Below are 15,570 nucleotides of genomic sequence, written 5' to 3'. Positions count from 1 at the left end.
TATTTCAGCACAGGACTTGTCTAAACCAAGATGTAAAATCTTCTTTAAGGATTATATTGTGAAAGGTGAGTAACTGCATTCAGCATTCCTGTGCTGACAGTTGCTTGTATTTTCTTTTGAAGATAAAACAATCAAATTGTGGAAAATTACTGAAAGAGATAAGAGACCAGAGGGGTACAACTTAAAAGATGAAGAAGGAAAGCTTAAAGATCTTTCTACAGTAACATCACTGCAGGTAAGCTTCTGTCCATGTCCAAAATTCAGTTGTTTCTGAAAATGGTAGTGCTAAGTCACTAAAAGATTTAAATATGTACCTAATGCTAAGTATTTATATGATTATTCTAACTGAAGCTTTAGCTGACTGCTAACTGTATTGAATCTGCCACATATTTGCAAGTCACAAATGCTTTAAGATATACTGACCAAAATAAGTATTTTTGAGAGTTCGTGTTGGTTTTATTTTTCCTGATAAAATTCTCTTATTGTGACTTAATGTGCTTTCATAAAAGCTTCTTTAAGCTCTTGTGCTGGAAGCATTTTATTTGTAATTCATTTTGAACAGGGTTCTTGCCACATTCAGAGCAACTGAGTTAAAGACAGTAAAGCAAATTTTAGTTTCATCTTTTTCTCAGTTTTATAAAAGAATTATTTTAAGAGTGGGATTCACAGCAGTCTGTGCTCTGGTAAACCTGAGATTCTGCATTGCTGGAAAGATGCAGTCATGAGCTCATATAAGCATAGGTGATCACAGAATTATTCAGTTTGGAAAAGACAGTTAAGATCATCAAATCCAGCCATGAACCCAGCACTGCCGTATTCAATAAACCATGTCCCCAGGTGCCACTTCTACACATCTTTTAAATACCTCCAGGTATGCTGACTCAAACACTTCCCTGGGTAGCCCCTTGCAGTGCTTGACAAAAATTTTGGTGAACAAATCTTTCTTAATATCCAATTATAATAACCAACATAATCCAATTATATTATAAGCCATTTCCTTTTCTCCTGTCACTTGTTTCTTGGAGAGGAGGCCCATTATCCACATGTTAATGTAGATTTTTGCTCTAAGACTTTATTGGATGAATTCAGTACAGGTATTTTGGCAAAGGAAGTGGCTAAAGGTTAGAACTGGAAGGCTATGTTTTGTAAACACAAGAATGTCTTTATTATTGAAAACAAAACAAGCCATTATGGTCTGTTGGGAAAAAAAAGTGTACATATGACTACATTAATGGAATATTTATCTATTCTGTATGATTAGGCAAACAAAACAATTCCAGATTGCTTATAGTCTGAGAATTCTCTGAGAACTGAGCATCCTCTTGAGGGGAAGAGGAGGGGCAGGCCCTGATCTTTTCTCTCGGGTGACAGTGACAGGACCCCAGGGAATTGCCTGAAGTTGTGTCAGGGGAAGTTTAGGTTGGATATTAGAAAAAGGTTCTTCATCCAGAGGGTGGTTGGGCACTGGCACAGGCTCCCCAGGAAAGTGATCGCAGCACCAAGCCTGGCAGAGTTCAAGAAACATTTGGACACTGCTCTCAGGCACATGGTGTGATTCTTGGGAATGGTGCTGTTCAGGGTGGGAGTTGAACACTGTGATCCTTGTGGGTCCCTTGCAATTTGACATATTCTGTGATTCTGTAATTCAAAGGTTGAGTTTTGTTTTGTTCCTTTAGTAGAAAACGAAACTCAAATGCTACCTTGTGGATTGATGTATGATAGATTATTTCTGATGCATGTTCAACAACATTGAATAGTCCCAGGCATGGACCGCAGCTTTACAGTGTTTAATGCTTTATTGATAGCGAATAAATTGTCTACTTATTGAAGCATGTCTTTGAAGTGACACACATGGAAGTAACGAGGGCACATTGACAAGTGATAATCTGTGATATTGGCTTTTCAGGGGTACATGTACATGTACAGTATGTCATGTTGGCTTTGTCTTGCAAGCCTTTATTTATTATGTTTCTCTGAGATTACAGCCTTTTCACCACGTGAGTTTTTGGAAAGAGAAACATGAAGTAGCAAAACAAATAGATTTAAGTGATTTACAACTAAGGGCAAACCCTTAAGCAAAAGCAAAATATGAGTGCTTCACTGCTTGCCAGAGCCTCCTGCACATGTGGGACAGTCGCTTGTGCAATGGGACTGACCTGTTCTGTGGCAGCTGACAGTCCCTCCCTTCCCACAGTCCAGGCTTTCCATCACTCTGCCTGCCTCTCTGGTCTCTCCCTTTTTCCTTGGCCAGGAAGGCCTTGCCCAGCAGTTAATCCATGGGGAAGTTCAGTTTGTGTACACTGTCAAGAAGTTTTATAATACTGCAGTCTTTGAATGCTTACTCTCTATTGGAATTCTCATCATTCTAGCAAAGCAGTATTTCAAGTCTTACTCTCTCTCTGGTTTGTGTTTTTGGTTTTTTTTTTTTTTTTTTTTTTTTGGCAGGTGCCTGTATTGAAACCCATGGATTTGATGGTAGAAGTCACTCCCAGGAGAATCTTTGCTAATGGTCACACCTATCATGTCAACTCAATATCGGTCAACAGTGACTGTGAGACTTACATGTCAGCGGATGATCTCAGGATTAACCTCTGGCATTTAGCCATCACAGATAGAAGCTTCAGTATCCTTTATTGTGATTCCTTGCTCAGTGTTCATGTTATTAGTAGGGCTTAAGAGGACTATTTTAAAATATTTTTTGCAGGTTTTAAAATATACCTTTACTTACCAGAATCCCTGCATTATTTGTAATAGAAAATGCTGAGATATTGTAAGAGATAGCTAAGACATTGAAAAAATCAAGGATTTTTATATAAAAAATCATAGTGTTGGTTAAAGACATTTAAATAAGAAACAGATGCCAGCTGAATGGTAACTATCCACCTGACTAGAATACTGTGTACTGTCATATCCTAAAGACATTTCATGCTGAGATACTGCACCTTGTTTTGCTGCAAGGTCAGTCCTTATCCTGTCCCTGCCCCCATTCTCCATCATCCTGCATCCCACAGCCCTAATGCCCAAGATGTGCACAATTTGGGGGTGAGGCTCAGCTGCTCTGTGTGAGTTCTGTCTGTGATTAATGCAGGCATTGATGTCTCAAGTGCTGGTGTTATCCTGAGAGCTCCGTTGTGGAGTCACTCTGGCCATTTCTGAGGCTGCCCCTTGCACTACAACAGGGTGCCTTGGAGGGGGACCAAAAGAGAATGTAGCCAAGAAAAGTGGTTCTCTGTGTTTTGCAGAACATAAATAGACTGGTAATAAAAGAAAAAGGTTATGGGGCCAGGTCAGAATGTTGTATTCCTTTGGCAATTTCTTTTTGAGTGTATCAAAGGAGCTAAGAGAATATGTCTCTGTGGGTTTATATGAGGGACTATTAGATGTCAAAGTGAAGTTGTGCTGTTGGGGTAGATCTCCTCAGAGAAGGCGTCAATGTGATGGGGTGTTCTCCCCGTCTCTGGTGATTGTATTTCTTCCTTTGTGGGCCAGGTCATCTTTGAAATTTAACCCATCCTTTGCTAATGTCACAGGAAACAATGATCTTTAAATCAAGCAACACTTAATGTCCTTAAAGAATTACCTTTGCAGGGTCAAGTGACAGGTGCCCTTACCCTGGGGATTGTATATCTGAATATCTCCTCAATTTGTTTCCAAACTCATACTGTTGTTCTGTCCTTCACATGTATAGATTAAGCAAACTTAATAGGTTCCCTCTTCAATATGACTGTATATTTAGGAATAATTTATATGTGGTACTTCAAAGTCCAGCTATATCTGCCTTGATATCCAAGCAACTGTACTTCCATTCTTTAGTAGGACAGATCATAATTATTTGCCAGCACACCTATTTGAAGTAGCAGTGTGGCTCTGACAGTGTCCTCCTCACAGCAGATTCACCTTCCAGACTTCTCCCTGTCCTGGACCCTTTTGCATGTGACTCTGCTGTGTGTTCTCCCCTACTGTGTGTCCTCCTCTTCTAAGGCAGAGCAGGGGTCAGACCAAGCACAGTAACCTCTGTATCCTGTGTATGATCACCAGATCACATTCCAGAATGCTTATGCAAGATAAGGCTTTGCCTTTGGCAAGTCCTTTTATTGTATCAAAGCTATTTAATAATCTATGGATTGTCAAGACAAATGTTCCTGAAAAGTTCTAAAAACCAAATAAATAATTTTTATTATGGTTCATAAGGACAGCATGAATTTTTAGTGTCATCTGCCACACTAAGAGCTTACTGCACAGAAATATCAGCAGTAAATGAATAGCTGTGTGGACTTTGTTTCAAGCATTAGCCCACTCTTGTGGTTGAGTATTTACTGATAAAATGTCTTTGAAGGTTTCTGATTGATTCATTGATTTAGCTCTTAAAATAAAGTTTATAATGACACACTCATTTTCTGAGTATGTTCTAAGAATGACAATGAGAGAGAAATTAAGGGTGTGGTTTTGAGTTTTAGGATAGGAGACTTTTCCTGTGTCTGAGTTAAGCACTAGTGGCTTTGGGATACTTGGATTGGGATACAGATATTGCTGCTTCTTTTACACTTGAATGAAAATCTGTGAGGACTGTGATGAGAGAGTTCAAGCAGTGACAGGAGATAACATCAGGTAACTGGATAATCAATACTAGGTGTAAGATGTTCCTGCTAAGGTGCCCATAGAGGCAGCAGGTTGGCTCTTGTGGCTGGATGCCTGTATGTATTCAGGAGAGTAGGCTAAGTTACAGAGGCTGTGCCCTCAACTGTTTCAGACAATATAAGCTGCACCTGTCTGTACTCAGTTGTCAAAACCAGATCATCAGACAGATTACTTTTACCTAATTCTTTGATAAACAGAAATTTTGACATAGGTATTCCAAGAGAAGGTGAGATAGTTACAAAATATTGCTCATATTGGGGAATTAACTGGAGGCCATGATAACTGAAAGAAGGGCATGAGCAAGTTACATTTGCTTCAGTCTCCTGACAGGGATCTTTTTGTCCATACAGAGCCCTGTACATCTTGTAGAATTGCAGGGATGTGTTTTTCCCTGGATAACAGCATCTATCCCTGAAACTGCATTTCTGTCCTACAGAAAAACAACTTACATAAAAATCTCCTGGAAGTAGTTGAGTTTCTGGTAAAGTCAGTGGGTGTGCCAGTTGCAATTAAGACTAGACATATTAAGGTGAAAAAATCCTGCCAAGCAAACAGTTTAAATTATAAATGAGTATTGCTGGGCTTGGTGCCTTCTGTAACACATTTATGGGGATAGGCAGGAGGAGGCTGAGGCTGTTTTGAAAATGCTTGTTTCACATCTTTTTACTGAATGCAAAAGGCAAATGAAGCATCTTGCTGTTTTACATTCAAGGCTTGATTCCTTGAAATGCATGTTTAAAACAATAAATAGAAAGCATTTTGGTTTGAAGTGGATTTTGTTAATAAGGGATGTGGCAGGGATGAGTATTTGTCTTTCAATTTTCCCTCAGAGACAGCACTGCTACACATAATGATCTACGATCTGTTTACCCAAGAGGCTGGTTGTGACAATGACACAAACAACAAATACAGTGGTAGAGTTTCTGGACAGTCACATCATGTCTGAACATCTTTTCAAACTGCATGATAAATGCTGGAGAAAGACTGAATCAGCAGCAGTATGTTTAGGTATTTTTACAAATAAAATACTTCTCCCTGTAGAATTTAATTTAAGAACAGTTTGGTTATAACCATCGTTTCAGCAGTTTTACAAATCACTGATAATTTTTAATTTCTTTGAAAATACAGAGCAATGGAGATCTTAAAGTAATTCTCGTCCTGTAATCTTTGGGAAAATATTTTAAATCAGCTTTGCAGAATTTGACCAGATTATTTACCTTAGGTAAAGCCTTAGGCAGATAAAATACAACTAGTGCTTTTCTGGTTTGCTTTTGTATTAGTGTAAGCACTAGCTGGGGTGAAAAGCAGACAAGTGAGTTTATGCTATACGTATGTAAATTTAATGAGGAGTATGCAAGACTTCTGTACATTGCTTCCCACTTGCAAATGGATGTGCTCAGTATTGTTTAGGCAGGAGGAGGCAAGAGAGAGGAGGAGCTGAGAGAAAAGGAAGGGGGAAGGTTAACCTGTCAAATAATTGCACATACTAGGATTTTCTTCAGTAAAAGGTTTAATGTGTTTGGTTGTGTTATGGAGAGTGAGAGTCAATGACCTTAATTATGGATGATATTCTGCACTGGAAAAGAAGTAAGGTAAGGGCTGCTGTATTTGTTAATGTTTGGTCAGAAATGGTTTAGCAGTGTTGCCTGTAGTTTAAGCCTTTAGACAGTCATCTTGGGTGAAATGAATGAGAAAAAAGGACTGCCAGGAGCATACTGATAAGGCTTACTTGCCATTAGCAATCTTTGGACTATCTAGCTGCACTAAATATTCTTTATGAGAATGTATTTGGATTGCTCACAGAACTATGTAGCTCATAGCACTTGAATACCCTTCATTTCCTGGTAGCACACTATTTCACTCTAGAGGCTGTCATGGCATTGCTATGGAAACAACATTGCTGTTTCCAGCATGTGCTCATCTTGAGACTCATCTTGACTAAAATACTCATTTCTCAGTCAGATCAATATAGTCCAGGGTTATCCTGTTTTAATAAAAAATTCCTTCTTCTCTGTCCCAAAAGGGTTAAGCTAATTAGCAAATCACCATAGGGCCTTCTTGCAGTCTAATGTATTCTGGTATTTGAGGCATATCTTGGATAGTCAGTTTGTTAGGCACCATATCTTGGGAAAATGAGTTTACTTAAGATGTAAACAACAGGAAAAAAATAGAAAAATCCAAAATAACATGGTACATTGATAGAGACCGAGCTTTTGACAGCCCACTGTGCATCCGAATGTAGTGCATATATAGGGCAAATACAGAGCTCTGGGAGCAGCCTGGGCTGGGGGAGATAGCCAGCCTTACAAAATCCCTGTACCTGCCTCAGTGCTAAGAATGTGGAAGCTAAACTGAAGCAGATCTGCAGTATTGTCTTGTTATTTGGGGAGGAAGTTTATGCCCTTGAGTGAGATAAGGCTGTTTGTATAAAAATACCTGAGCCAGGATGACTGTGCAGAAGCTGTGTGCACACGGATGCCTTTTCTGTGCTCTCAAAAGTGTGTGTACTGTGTGAGAAACTGCTGCCACCCCCACCCACTGCACTGTTTCCCTACACACCTTCTCTTTGGGAGATGGCAGACTTTATTTCTCTTCTGAGAGCTCTGTCTAAGCCATGTTAGCACTTCCTTTTCTGTCAAGAAGAATGTGTCAATCTCTAGCAGGTATTTAAAAGGTGAATGTTATACCATGGAGTCATATTCCAGCTGAGTTGCTACTAGCAACGTCTGAGTAACTTTTCCTCAAATTTGTGTTCTTCTTTTGTTCTTTTCTTCCTAGAGTCTCTCCCTCTCCCACATGCATTGTCTCTCTCTCTCTCTCTCTCTCTCTCTCTCTCTGGTAAAGGAGAATGAAGATGCCTGCAAAGCTAAAATCAGGTCTGTAAGTTAGAGGATTGCAGATATGCCATGTACACTGACACTGATCCCATGGTTTGGAGAGCTCTCTGATTCTAACTCTTGAGAAGTTACTGCTTTGCCTTTCTCATTAAAACACTCCTATGTGAACAACTGAGGGGGGGAAAGCTTTATTAATGAGCTGATTAGGTTCTGGGCTGATGGGATTCCTTGCTAGACTCCACTTTTTCAGAACAGAATATTGTCTGTCTAGTGAAAGAGTCTTCTACTAAGAGTTGACAGTGGCAAACCTAAAGATTTTCATATCTGACTTGTAGTCCTTAAGCCTTGTAGACTCTTGTCTTTCCCAAGAATTTTCCATTTGTGTTACTCTTACTTGAAGCAATGGAGAAGTTTTTCTAGAGAAAAATTACTATTGTAGAGGGAAATTGATTGTTACCCATTTAGCAACAATGCACAATCTATTTCAGGTTGTTTTGAAGTGATCTGATTCTCAAAGCTCTGCAAAATGGCGAGTTCCATTGACTTTGCCTTTTAACTTTTGGTTTTGAGATCTTTTCAGCTTATTAAAAATAAATTATTTTGAAATTGCCTATGAAACTACAGATACCAAATCACATGGTAACTTGAGGATCATTTACACTGGTGTAGTTCAGTAATAACTTTTGTTAAGATGTAATTAATAGATTAACAGCAGGTGCAGTAATTCTTATATAGGTTTTGTTCCTAATGCTTATCATTTCTGTGTCAGCAAAGGTAGGGGGCAGCAGGTCATAGATCATATACTGAGGCTTAGGGTAGGAACAGACTCCAACATAAAGCTCCATAAAGTGCTGCTGATTGGACCACAACAAAGTGCTTTATAGATACGATGGTGTTAAGGGTACTTAAGGGAATTCTTGAAATCATGAAAAATAGCCCCTTATTTCTGGAAAGATTCTTTTAATTAAGTAAGCAGAAAGTATAAGCAATTCAGATCACCTCCAGAAGTGGACACAGCACTCTAGGTGGAGTCTAAACAGAGTGGAGGGGCAGAATCCCCTCCCATGACCTGCTGCCCACACTACTTTGGGTGCAGTGCAGGACAGAGTTGGTTTCTGGGCTGTGAGTGCATCCAGCCTCTCATCCATCAGCATATCCACATCCTTCTGGGCAGGGCTGGTCTCAATCCCTTCATCCCCCAGCCTGAGTTTATACCAGGGCTTGCCCTGACCCAGGTGCAGCACCTTGTACTTGGTACTGTTAAACCTCCTGAGGTTCTCTTGAGCCCACTTCTTGAGCTTGTCCAGGTCCCTCTAGATAAGTCCTTGGTGTGTGTTTTTGGCTGTGTGTTAGGAAAAATGCAGTAGGGATTCTTTTATTCAAATCACACAGTAAATGTTTTTAGTGTCAGTCTAGGGGTGCAATTAGTAAATAGGTAATGGTAATAGGTAAATAGTATATGTAACTCTAAGTTATCATCTTCTCTGAACTGCTTAGAATCCCAATAGTAAACAGAGCCTTTCATGAACTCTCAATAGACTAATTTGTAAGAAAAATTCTGTGTGTCCCTCGTGCAAGGTACCAAGAGAGAACTGCATTTCTAAGATCACTTAAATGACTTTGCCTAGTAGGCACTAATGTAGATACAGCTTCTAAAAAAGGCACTGAATTGTCTTCTGCTTCTGTAGACATAAAACTACATCCAGTTCATATACAATATTATTTCTGATGTGGTCATCATTATTTAGAATATCTTAATTGAGTACAGCTTTTAAGCTTTTCAGAGTAAGAAAAGTTGTGTGTTTATATGTGAGCTTGTGTAAATTGCAGTCTTTATAACTAGCTGTGTAATTCAAATATTATATTATAATATAATATAATAGATTATAATTACAGCAGTAAGGCTGTGTGAATGGGCACTATAATCTGCATCTTGCAGATTATTTGTTTTCAAGAACTCCAGAGAAGTCTCAGCATCTTTTAGGAGATCTGTTAAGCATCTATAAATTGAGATTTAGGGAGCTCTGAAAACCATGACTAAATCTGCAGAAGTGGTCTTTCAATGCTCTTTGGTCTTCAATGCTCTTCAATGGTCTTTTCTTGCTTCTTGCCAGAGGACACTTTGTGATCCCTGTCAGAAACAATTGCTTTTAACTATTTTGATTACCTTAAATTGACTCCTATCTTAGGAGTTTGACTGTCAGCCAGTCAGAGAGAATTGGATGACAGAGCATGACTGATAGCCAAAGGAGCAATATCAGAGCTAGTTAAGCAGTATCTTAGCATTGAATCCCTGAGTGAGATCCTCCTGGCCATACAGCTGAAATGTGTATTTTAGTGAAAGCAAACAGTGCATGGCTGGAGTGTATGACACCAGTGTCATCAGGGCATGGGGTAGCATTATGGAAATATTCCCTACCTAGCCATCCTCCAAAACAAATAAATTGGAAGAGTTGAATCTGGCTGTGAAAAACTAATTACAGCTGAGGCCTTTGCATTCTTGGCAATGACCAGCCTCTTCCTTTTCCTGCAGTTGCCTTTAAAGAAGTTAATTTAAGGTGATTTGAGCATAGCTATAGCCTTGGGATAATTACTGCACTGTAGATTTATTGTTTAATAGAAATATTAATTTGTTAATCAGAATACATAATTTTCTTACTTATCAGTCCTGTCCATAACTTGAAGTATGTGATTATGTTTTTCTTTTAATGCATTTCTTTATCTAGCCCTCTGTCTTCTCTAACACAGTTGTCCCCAAATAGACACCCATACCTGTGATTTCATTTCTGCAGAGGTAAGGAAAAACATAGCCTGAGGCATTAGAATACTCTTGCTTTTTGAAAATGTATAGTGAATTGTAAAAAGGAAAAAGAAAATTGTCTGGAGTTGTAACAAATGATAAAAAATAGTGTGAAATTCTGAGCCCGTAAAAAACCTTTTCAGGATTCCTTAATAGTGCATTAAAGAACACAACTGGGATTTCACTGAATATGTTTGTAGAGCAATCTAGGCAATGTGACTCTAAGAGATACTTAAAATTTTACAATAGGTTCAAAGATGTCTTTTCCCAGATCTCCATAGAGACAATTGCTTTCCAATTTAATAGGGACGGTAGCAAACAAGTTACTATTTTGTATCAGGAATGCTCTTTAAAAGATCATTATCACAACCTTTCTCAAGTTTATTGGTATGGAAGAGAGAAAGAGCACATAATAGAGCTGAAATGAATGTTAGCATCAACCACCAGATTTCCTTTTTCACCAAAGTAATTTCAGGTGTTATCCAGAATCTGAGATCTGTAGCAGAGAGGGACTTGGGAACTGTGTCAAAGAATATTAAATTACAGATAAAGGGTCATGTCATGGAGCTGATCCTCATCTAAGTAGCACTCATATTTTAGTGTGACTGCAGTCAATGAAGTTATTCTTGTGGAAATGGATACAGGATTCAGTCCAAGATTTATTGTCTTAACTAATTTTATTTCTTCAGCTGATGAGTTTTAATCAGTGTGTTGTCATTGTAGAAGCTTTTAAATTGCATGCTACTGTTTCCCCCTGGATTAATTTCTCATTGAAGCATTTTGAAAATGAGCCATTCTCTGTTGTCACAGGTGCAGTCTGTGTATCCAACTTGAAAAACGTGTATTACGAATTTATTGAAAGTTAGACAAAAAAACCCATTTACACAGTTCTAGGTACAATTATATGAAAAGATAATGTATAAATAATTTAATCAGCTCTGCCAGAGGGGAGAATTCTCTTAAATGAGTCTAATTATTCAAATTCCCCTGCGAGTTTGGACTTGAAATTAACCTTGCAAAGCACAGTCTTTCTCAGAGTATTAACATAAAAAAGAAGAAAATATAAGTTATTTTGCTCATTAGCTAAAAAAAAAAATCTTTAGCTTGAAGAGTACTCATACAAAGACAGACGTCACAAAAATGCTGACGTGGTCATCTCAGGTGCAAGCTTGAAGTCTGTACCTGTGTGTTCTGTGTGAGCTGCCAGAACCTGAGACCCTGGAAGCTTTTCTCACTCTTAAAAGAGCTGGGACACTCTTATTAATGCACACATGTCTTTATTTTGAGTTGTAATAATACACATTGGTAAGGACTGCATGTGAAATTGCAGTAGTTTGTGCCTTTGGAATAGAAATGCTCTGTAAATAAAGGCCATATTAAGTTTCACAAAGTTATAGCACCAGTCTTAAGAATAAGTTGATTTTGAATGTTGTCATACCGCATGATGCTGGGCATTTTTGAAAATCCTTTCAAGTGAATTAAGCAACCAGATAATAAGTCCTGTCACAAGATTTTATTCAGATATCTTACCTAATGCTTATATCTTATCTTATATCTTAAGTATAGGTGACTTGAATGTAAATTTTATTAGTGTTTTTAAAGTAGCTATTTTTCAGAAGTATCTGGCTATTTTTGAAGATAGTTTTATTTCACTACTTCCATAACAAGCATGCAGGAAGGGGAGAGATTTGTGCTCTGAAAGACACATCTAACTAGCTAAAGTTTGCAAAAATGTATCATTTGTGACTCAAATTGAAAAATCCATAAAAATAGGGAATTTCTCCAGCCTAGTGTGGTACAAATACTACTGTATTAGGGTTTTCTGGAATGTGAAAGAATAAGTTGCATATTGAGAAAGAAAAGTCACAACCAAAATCTCTAAAGAGTCTATACCCTCGAGCTGGAATTTCTGTGTCTGCTTTTATTTAAGAGACAGATCTTCCTCAGCTGCATGGGATTTTAGTAATTACCAAGAAGACATTTCTTGATAGGAATTATGTGTTAGCATATAGGTAATTCACTAAAAAAAAAAAAAAAAGAAAAGAAAGACATTTCATCTCTTATTTTCAAGTTATGTTGGAAAAAATCTCTGGCTATTTTTAAGATGGAGTTTGGGGAATTTTATATGTTATATTTCTCTGTACTACAGGGACTCTGTTCAGTAAACTAAGTAGATCCCTCTCAGTTTTCTGTTAAGCATCTAATGTATTTCAGGAAAGGTTTGTGAACGATGAGATATATTGCTTTTGTTTATGAATTATCCTTGCCTTATTAATGTTGAATCACTCGTTCCTTGGAACCTTTGCTAATATGTAGTACAAGATGCCACTTAACCATACTACATAGAACAGCACTGCCTAAGAGAAGCTCAGCTTGGGGATTTAACAGTGCTCTTCTGTTAATAATTTATTTGTACCTGAGGCTCTTCTGGTATTTGTGTTCCAAGTGTAACATTAAGCATGCCACAGTAGTTTCAGACAAATCACAATCAATTAATATGCAAATACATGAACTAAATATGACTTTGTAATCTTTCAGTGATTGACTGCAGGTGTGTTTTTATGAAGGCAGGTCTTCCTCTGTTGATTCATCCACTTAACTTTTCTTTCAGCTCTGTATATGCAGATAATGATGTCTTTGCTCTTGAAAATTTCAATCTGCATATGGTTGTTGCTAAAGCAGGCATGTGACTGTGTTTACAGTTGAAAATGTGGGTGTTCTTTTCAAAAAAATGAGCCAAAATTTCCATTCCTAAATAAATTAAAGTTTTCCAGTGTCTACTTCTAAATTCATTATTCTCTAAGTAAATCACTGGTTGCAATGTGTAGGAACAGGCCTATCTATGATAAAGTTTGGATGTGACCTGCACCATTTAAAATGGTCTCTTTCCTAGAAGTGCTACTTTACAATTCTCTGCTTTCAACACGTAGTCAAATGTTGCAGCTACTCCATAGGCAGTTTCTCTTATATAGCAGAGTTGGTTTTCTGCAACTTGCATACTGCAAAGTCTGATTTTTACTGAATTTATGGCAGTAAAAGGAATTTCCTAAAATTTTACTAAGTATATATAAAAGATGTTGATTCTTTTTTCAAGTAATATTTGTGTCATGGAGATTCAGGGCTTTCTTGCTGCTGTCTCTTTTTATCCTATCAAGATAACAGGAGTGCAAAGTAATTCTGATGTTGCAAAAATCAGAATGAGAGCTCTCAAATTCAGAATGAGTCTTGGGAAAAACTTGCAAAAGACAAATGTAATAATGAGAATAATAATAACCTCTCAAAACCAATTAATCAAGAAGAGAACTGAGTGAATAGTGCCATGACTGGACAGCTGCAGGTAGGGAGGAGAGAGGCCACTAGATCAGAATCCAGTCTTGCTGGCTCTTAACCTTTGCCAAGTCTTTGCCACTTCCTGCCTCAGTTTCATTTTCTGTAAAACATTAGCACTAATACTGACTCTGTTTTAAACCTAATGAATGGAAAATGTTTCTAATACTACTTTGAATTTCTTGCAGTGTATCTCAAGTTCCAAATGAAACTTGAGACAGAAATTCCAGAAGTTTCAGCTTTGGCTTAGAAGTTGGATATTTAAGTTACATTCTTGAACAGCTGTTCCTGAACATTCTTGAACATCATCCTGAGACTCTCTGGTTTCTATCAGCTGCCAGATAAATCAGTAACATCTTCCTAAACACATAGAAAGGGTCTGAGTGTTCACCCTTGTGATCCTCATGTGTTGTAAGTGTTCTGGTGTTAGAAGGCAGAAATAGAGAGCAAAACTAGACATGACTCTGGCTGGATCATTACATACTAGACTGTGAGGAGACATGGGCCATCTTGTACTGACAGTGGTATGCTGAGGATAAATGTGAGGCCATTGCCCAAGAAACATCATTCCAGTGTGCAGAGCCCCCTACACACTGTATAGAAGTGCACTGCCAATAACACAGGAGCATGTACTGAATATATCATCCTGTCTCTGGATGAGCTAGATCTCAACCTCTTGTTTAGCTAACATGACCAAATTCTTTTTTGTGTCTAGTTCTAGCTGAAATAGATGGGAATTTTATTACTACTGCAGCCTTTTAGCTATGACCATGACTTTCCTTCTTCTACTAACAGCTCTTTCTCATCTAGCTTAGCCTGTAATCCTTGATTTAAGAAACCTCAGAAGTCCACAGAACTGTGTTAACATTACTTAATCTCTTCTTTGTATGCTCTTTGTACGTGTTCTTTGTATCGTGAGCGATCCCTTTACTTTGTGTTTGCACAGCACCTAACATAATTAGCTATGGTTTGGCCTTCCACATAGAGCTAACAGGCCCCATAGTGGTTTTTACTCTTTCTGTATCTCATGATCCTGATATGAGGAAAACAACAGAAGCCATTGTACTATTGTACTATTGTACTATTGTACTATTGTACTATTGTACTATTGTAATGGCACTGTCAGAAAGCCTTTGATAAAGACTTTTTATTTCCAATCAAAATCAAGTCATTTAAATTGGTATTTTCAGCAAATCACCACCAGTATTAGACTGTTGCCAAAGTTCCCAACTCCAGTATGATGTCTGAAGAATTACTGTTATAAATACCATGGAGTTAAAAATAGAATTGGGCAGACACTGTACAACTTAGTATGGATCAATATCTTGCATTAACAGGTATTAGGTTCAAGGCAGCTGAGAGGAGCATACACTTATGCAGTTCATGCTTTTGTGGTCCGGAAGAGTCAAATTATACAGAAAATGTAATTGCAAATCTCTGGGCTTCTAATAAAACCCATATAGTACATGCCTTTAGTGGAGTACTGGGCAAATGCCATGCAATGGAAAACATTGACACTGTGGCTATTAGGAGTACTTGGAATATAAATACTCTCTTTGCCTAAGGTGAAACACTGGAATTTGAAGAAAAGGTCACATCTATTAACCTATTGACAGTTCATTTCAGGACCCCTTGACTCTTGGACAGCAGGCCTGAAATACAGAGCTTGAGAAGCTGGACCTTATCCAGTGCTGTCCATACTGTTAAGTGATGCCTGTTGTAGAATTATCATTCAACAGTGAAAACATTCAGTGTATCTATAAGAAATCAGAAGAAAGCAGTGAGTTGATGGTTATTTAAAAGTTAGGGCTTGGCTCTCTCGTTGATACTAAGACTGACAACATCATGATGTTGTCAAGCACACTGAGGCCTAATGTATCCAGCCTGGAAGAAAGCTGGAGCCATTTGGAATTCATTTTCTCAACTGGCACATGGTGTAGGAATGCTATAACCATCATGTAGGAAGTG

At 38.0% G+C, this 15,570-nt stretch overlaps 1 protein-coding gene across 5 annotated transcripts in view; it reads left to right on the top strand.

Annotated features, from left to right (window-relative positions):
- PPP2R2C (protein phosphatase 2 regulatory subunit Bgamma) overlaps positions 1 to 15,570 on the top strand; it is a 193,539-nt gene that overhangs the window by 142,947 nt on the left and 35,022 nt on the right. For all 5 annotated transcript variants that reach the window (XM_053940769.1, XM_053940774.1, XM_053940770.1 and 2 more), the window contains 2 exons: positions 123 to 235; positions 2,446 to 2,623. In XM_053940769.1, the coding sequence (XP_053796744.1) occupies positions 123 to 235; positions 2,446 to 2,623 (291 nt within the window). The remainder of the gene's footprint in view (positions 1 to 122; positions 236 to 2,445; positions 2,624 to 15,570) is intronic.

The sequence above is a fragment of the Vidua chalybeata genome, chromosome 4, assembly GCF_026979565.1.
Source record: "Vidua chalybeata isolate OUT-0048 chromosome 4, bVidCha1 merged haplotype, whole genome shotgun sequence".
In the NCBI taxonomy this organism is placed as follows: domain Eukaryota; kingdom Metazoa; phylum Chordata; class Aves; order Passeriformes; family Viduidae; genus Vidua; species Vidua chalybeata.
The sequence above is the reverse complement of the archived record's forward strand: the minus strand, read 5'-3'. Positions and strand labels throughout refer to the sequence as shown.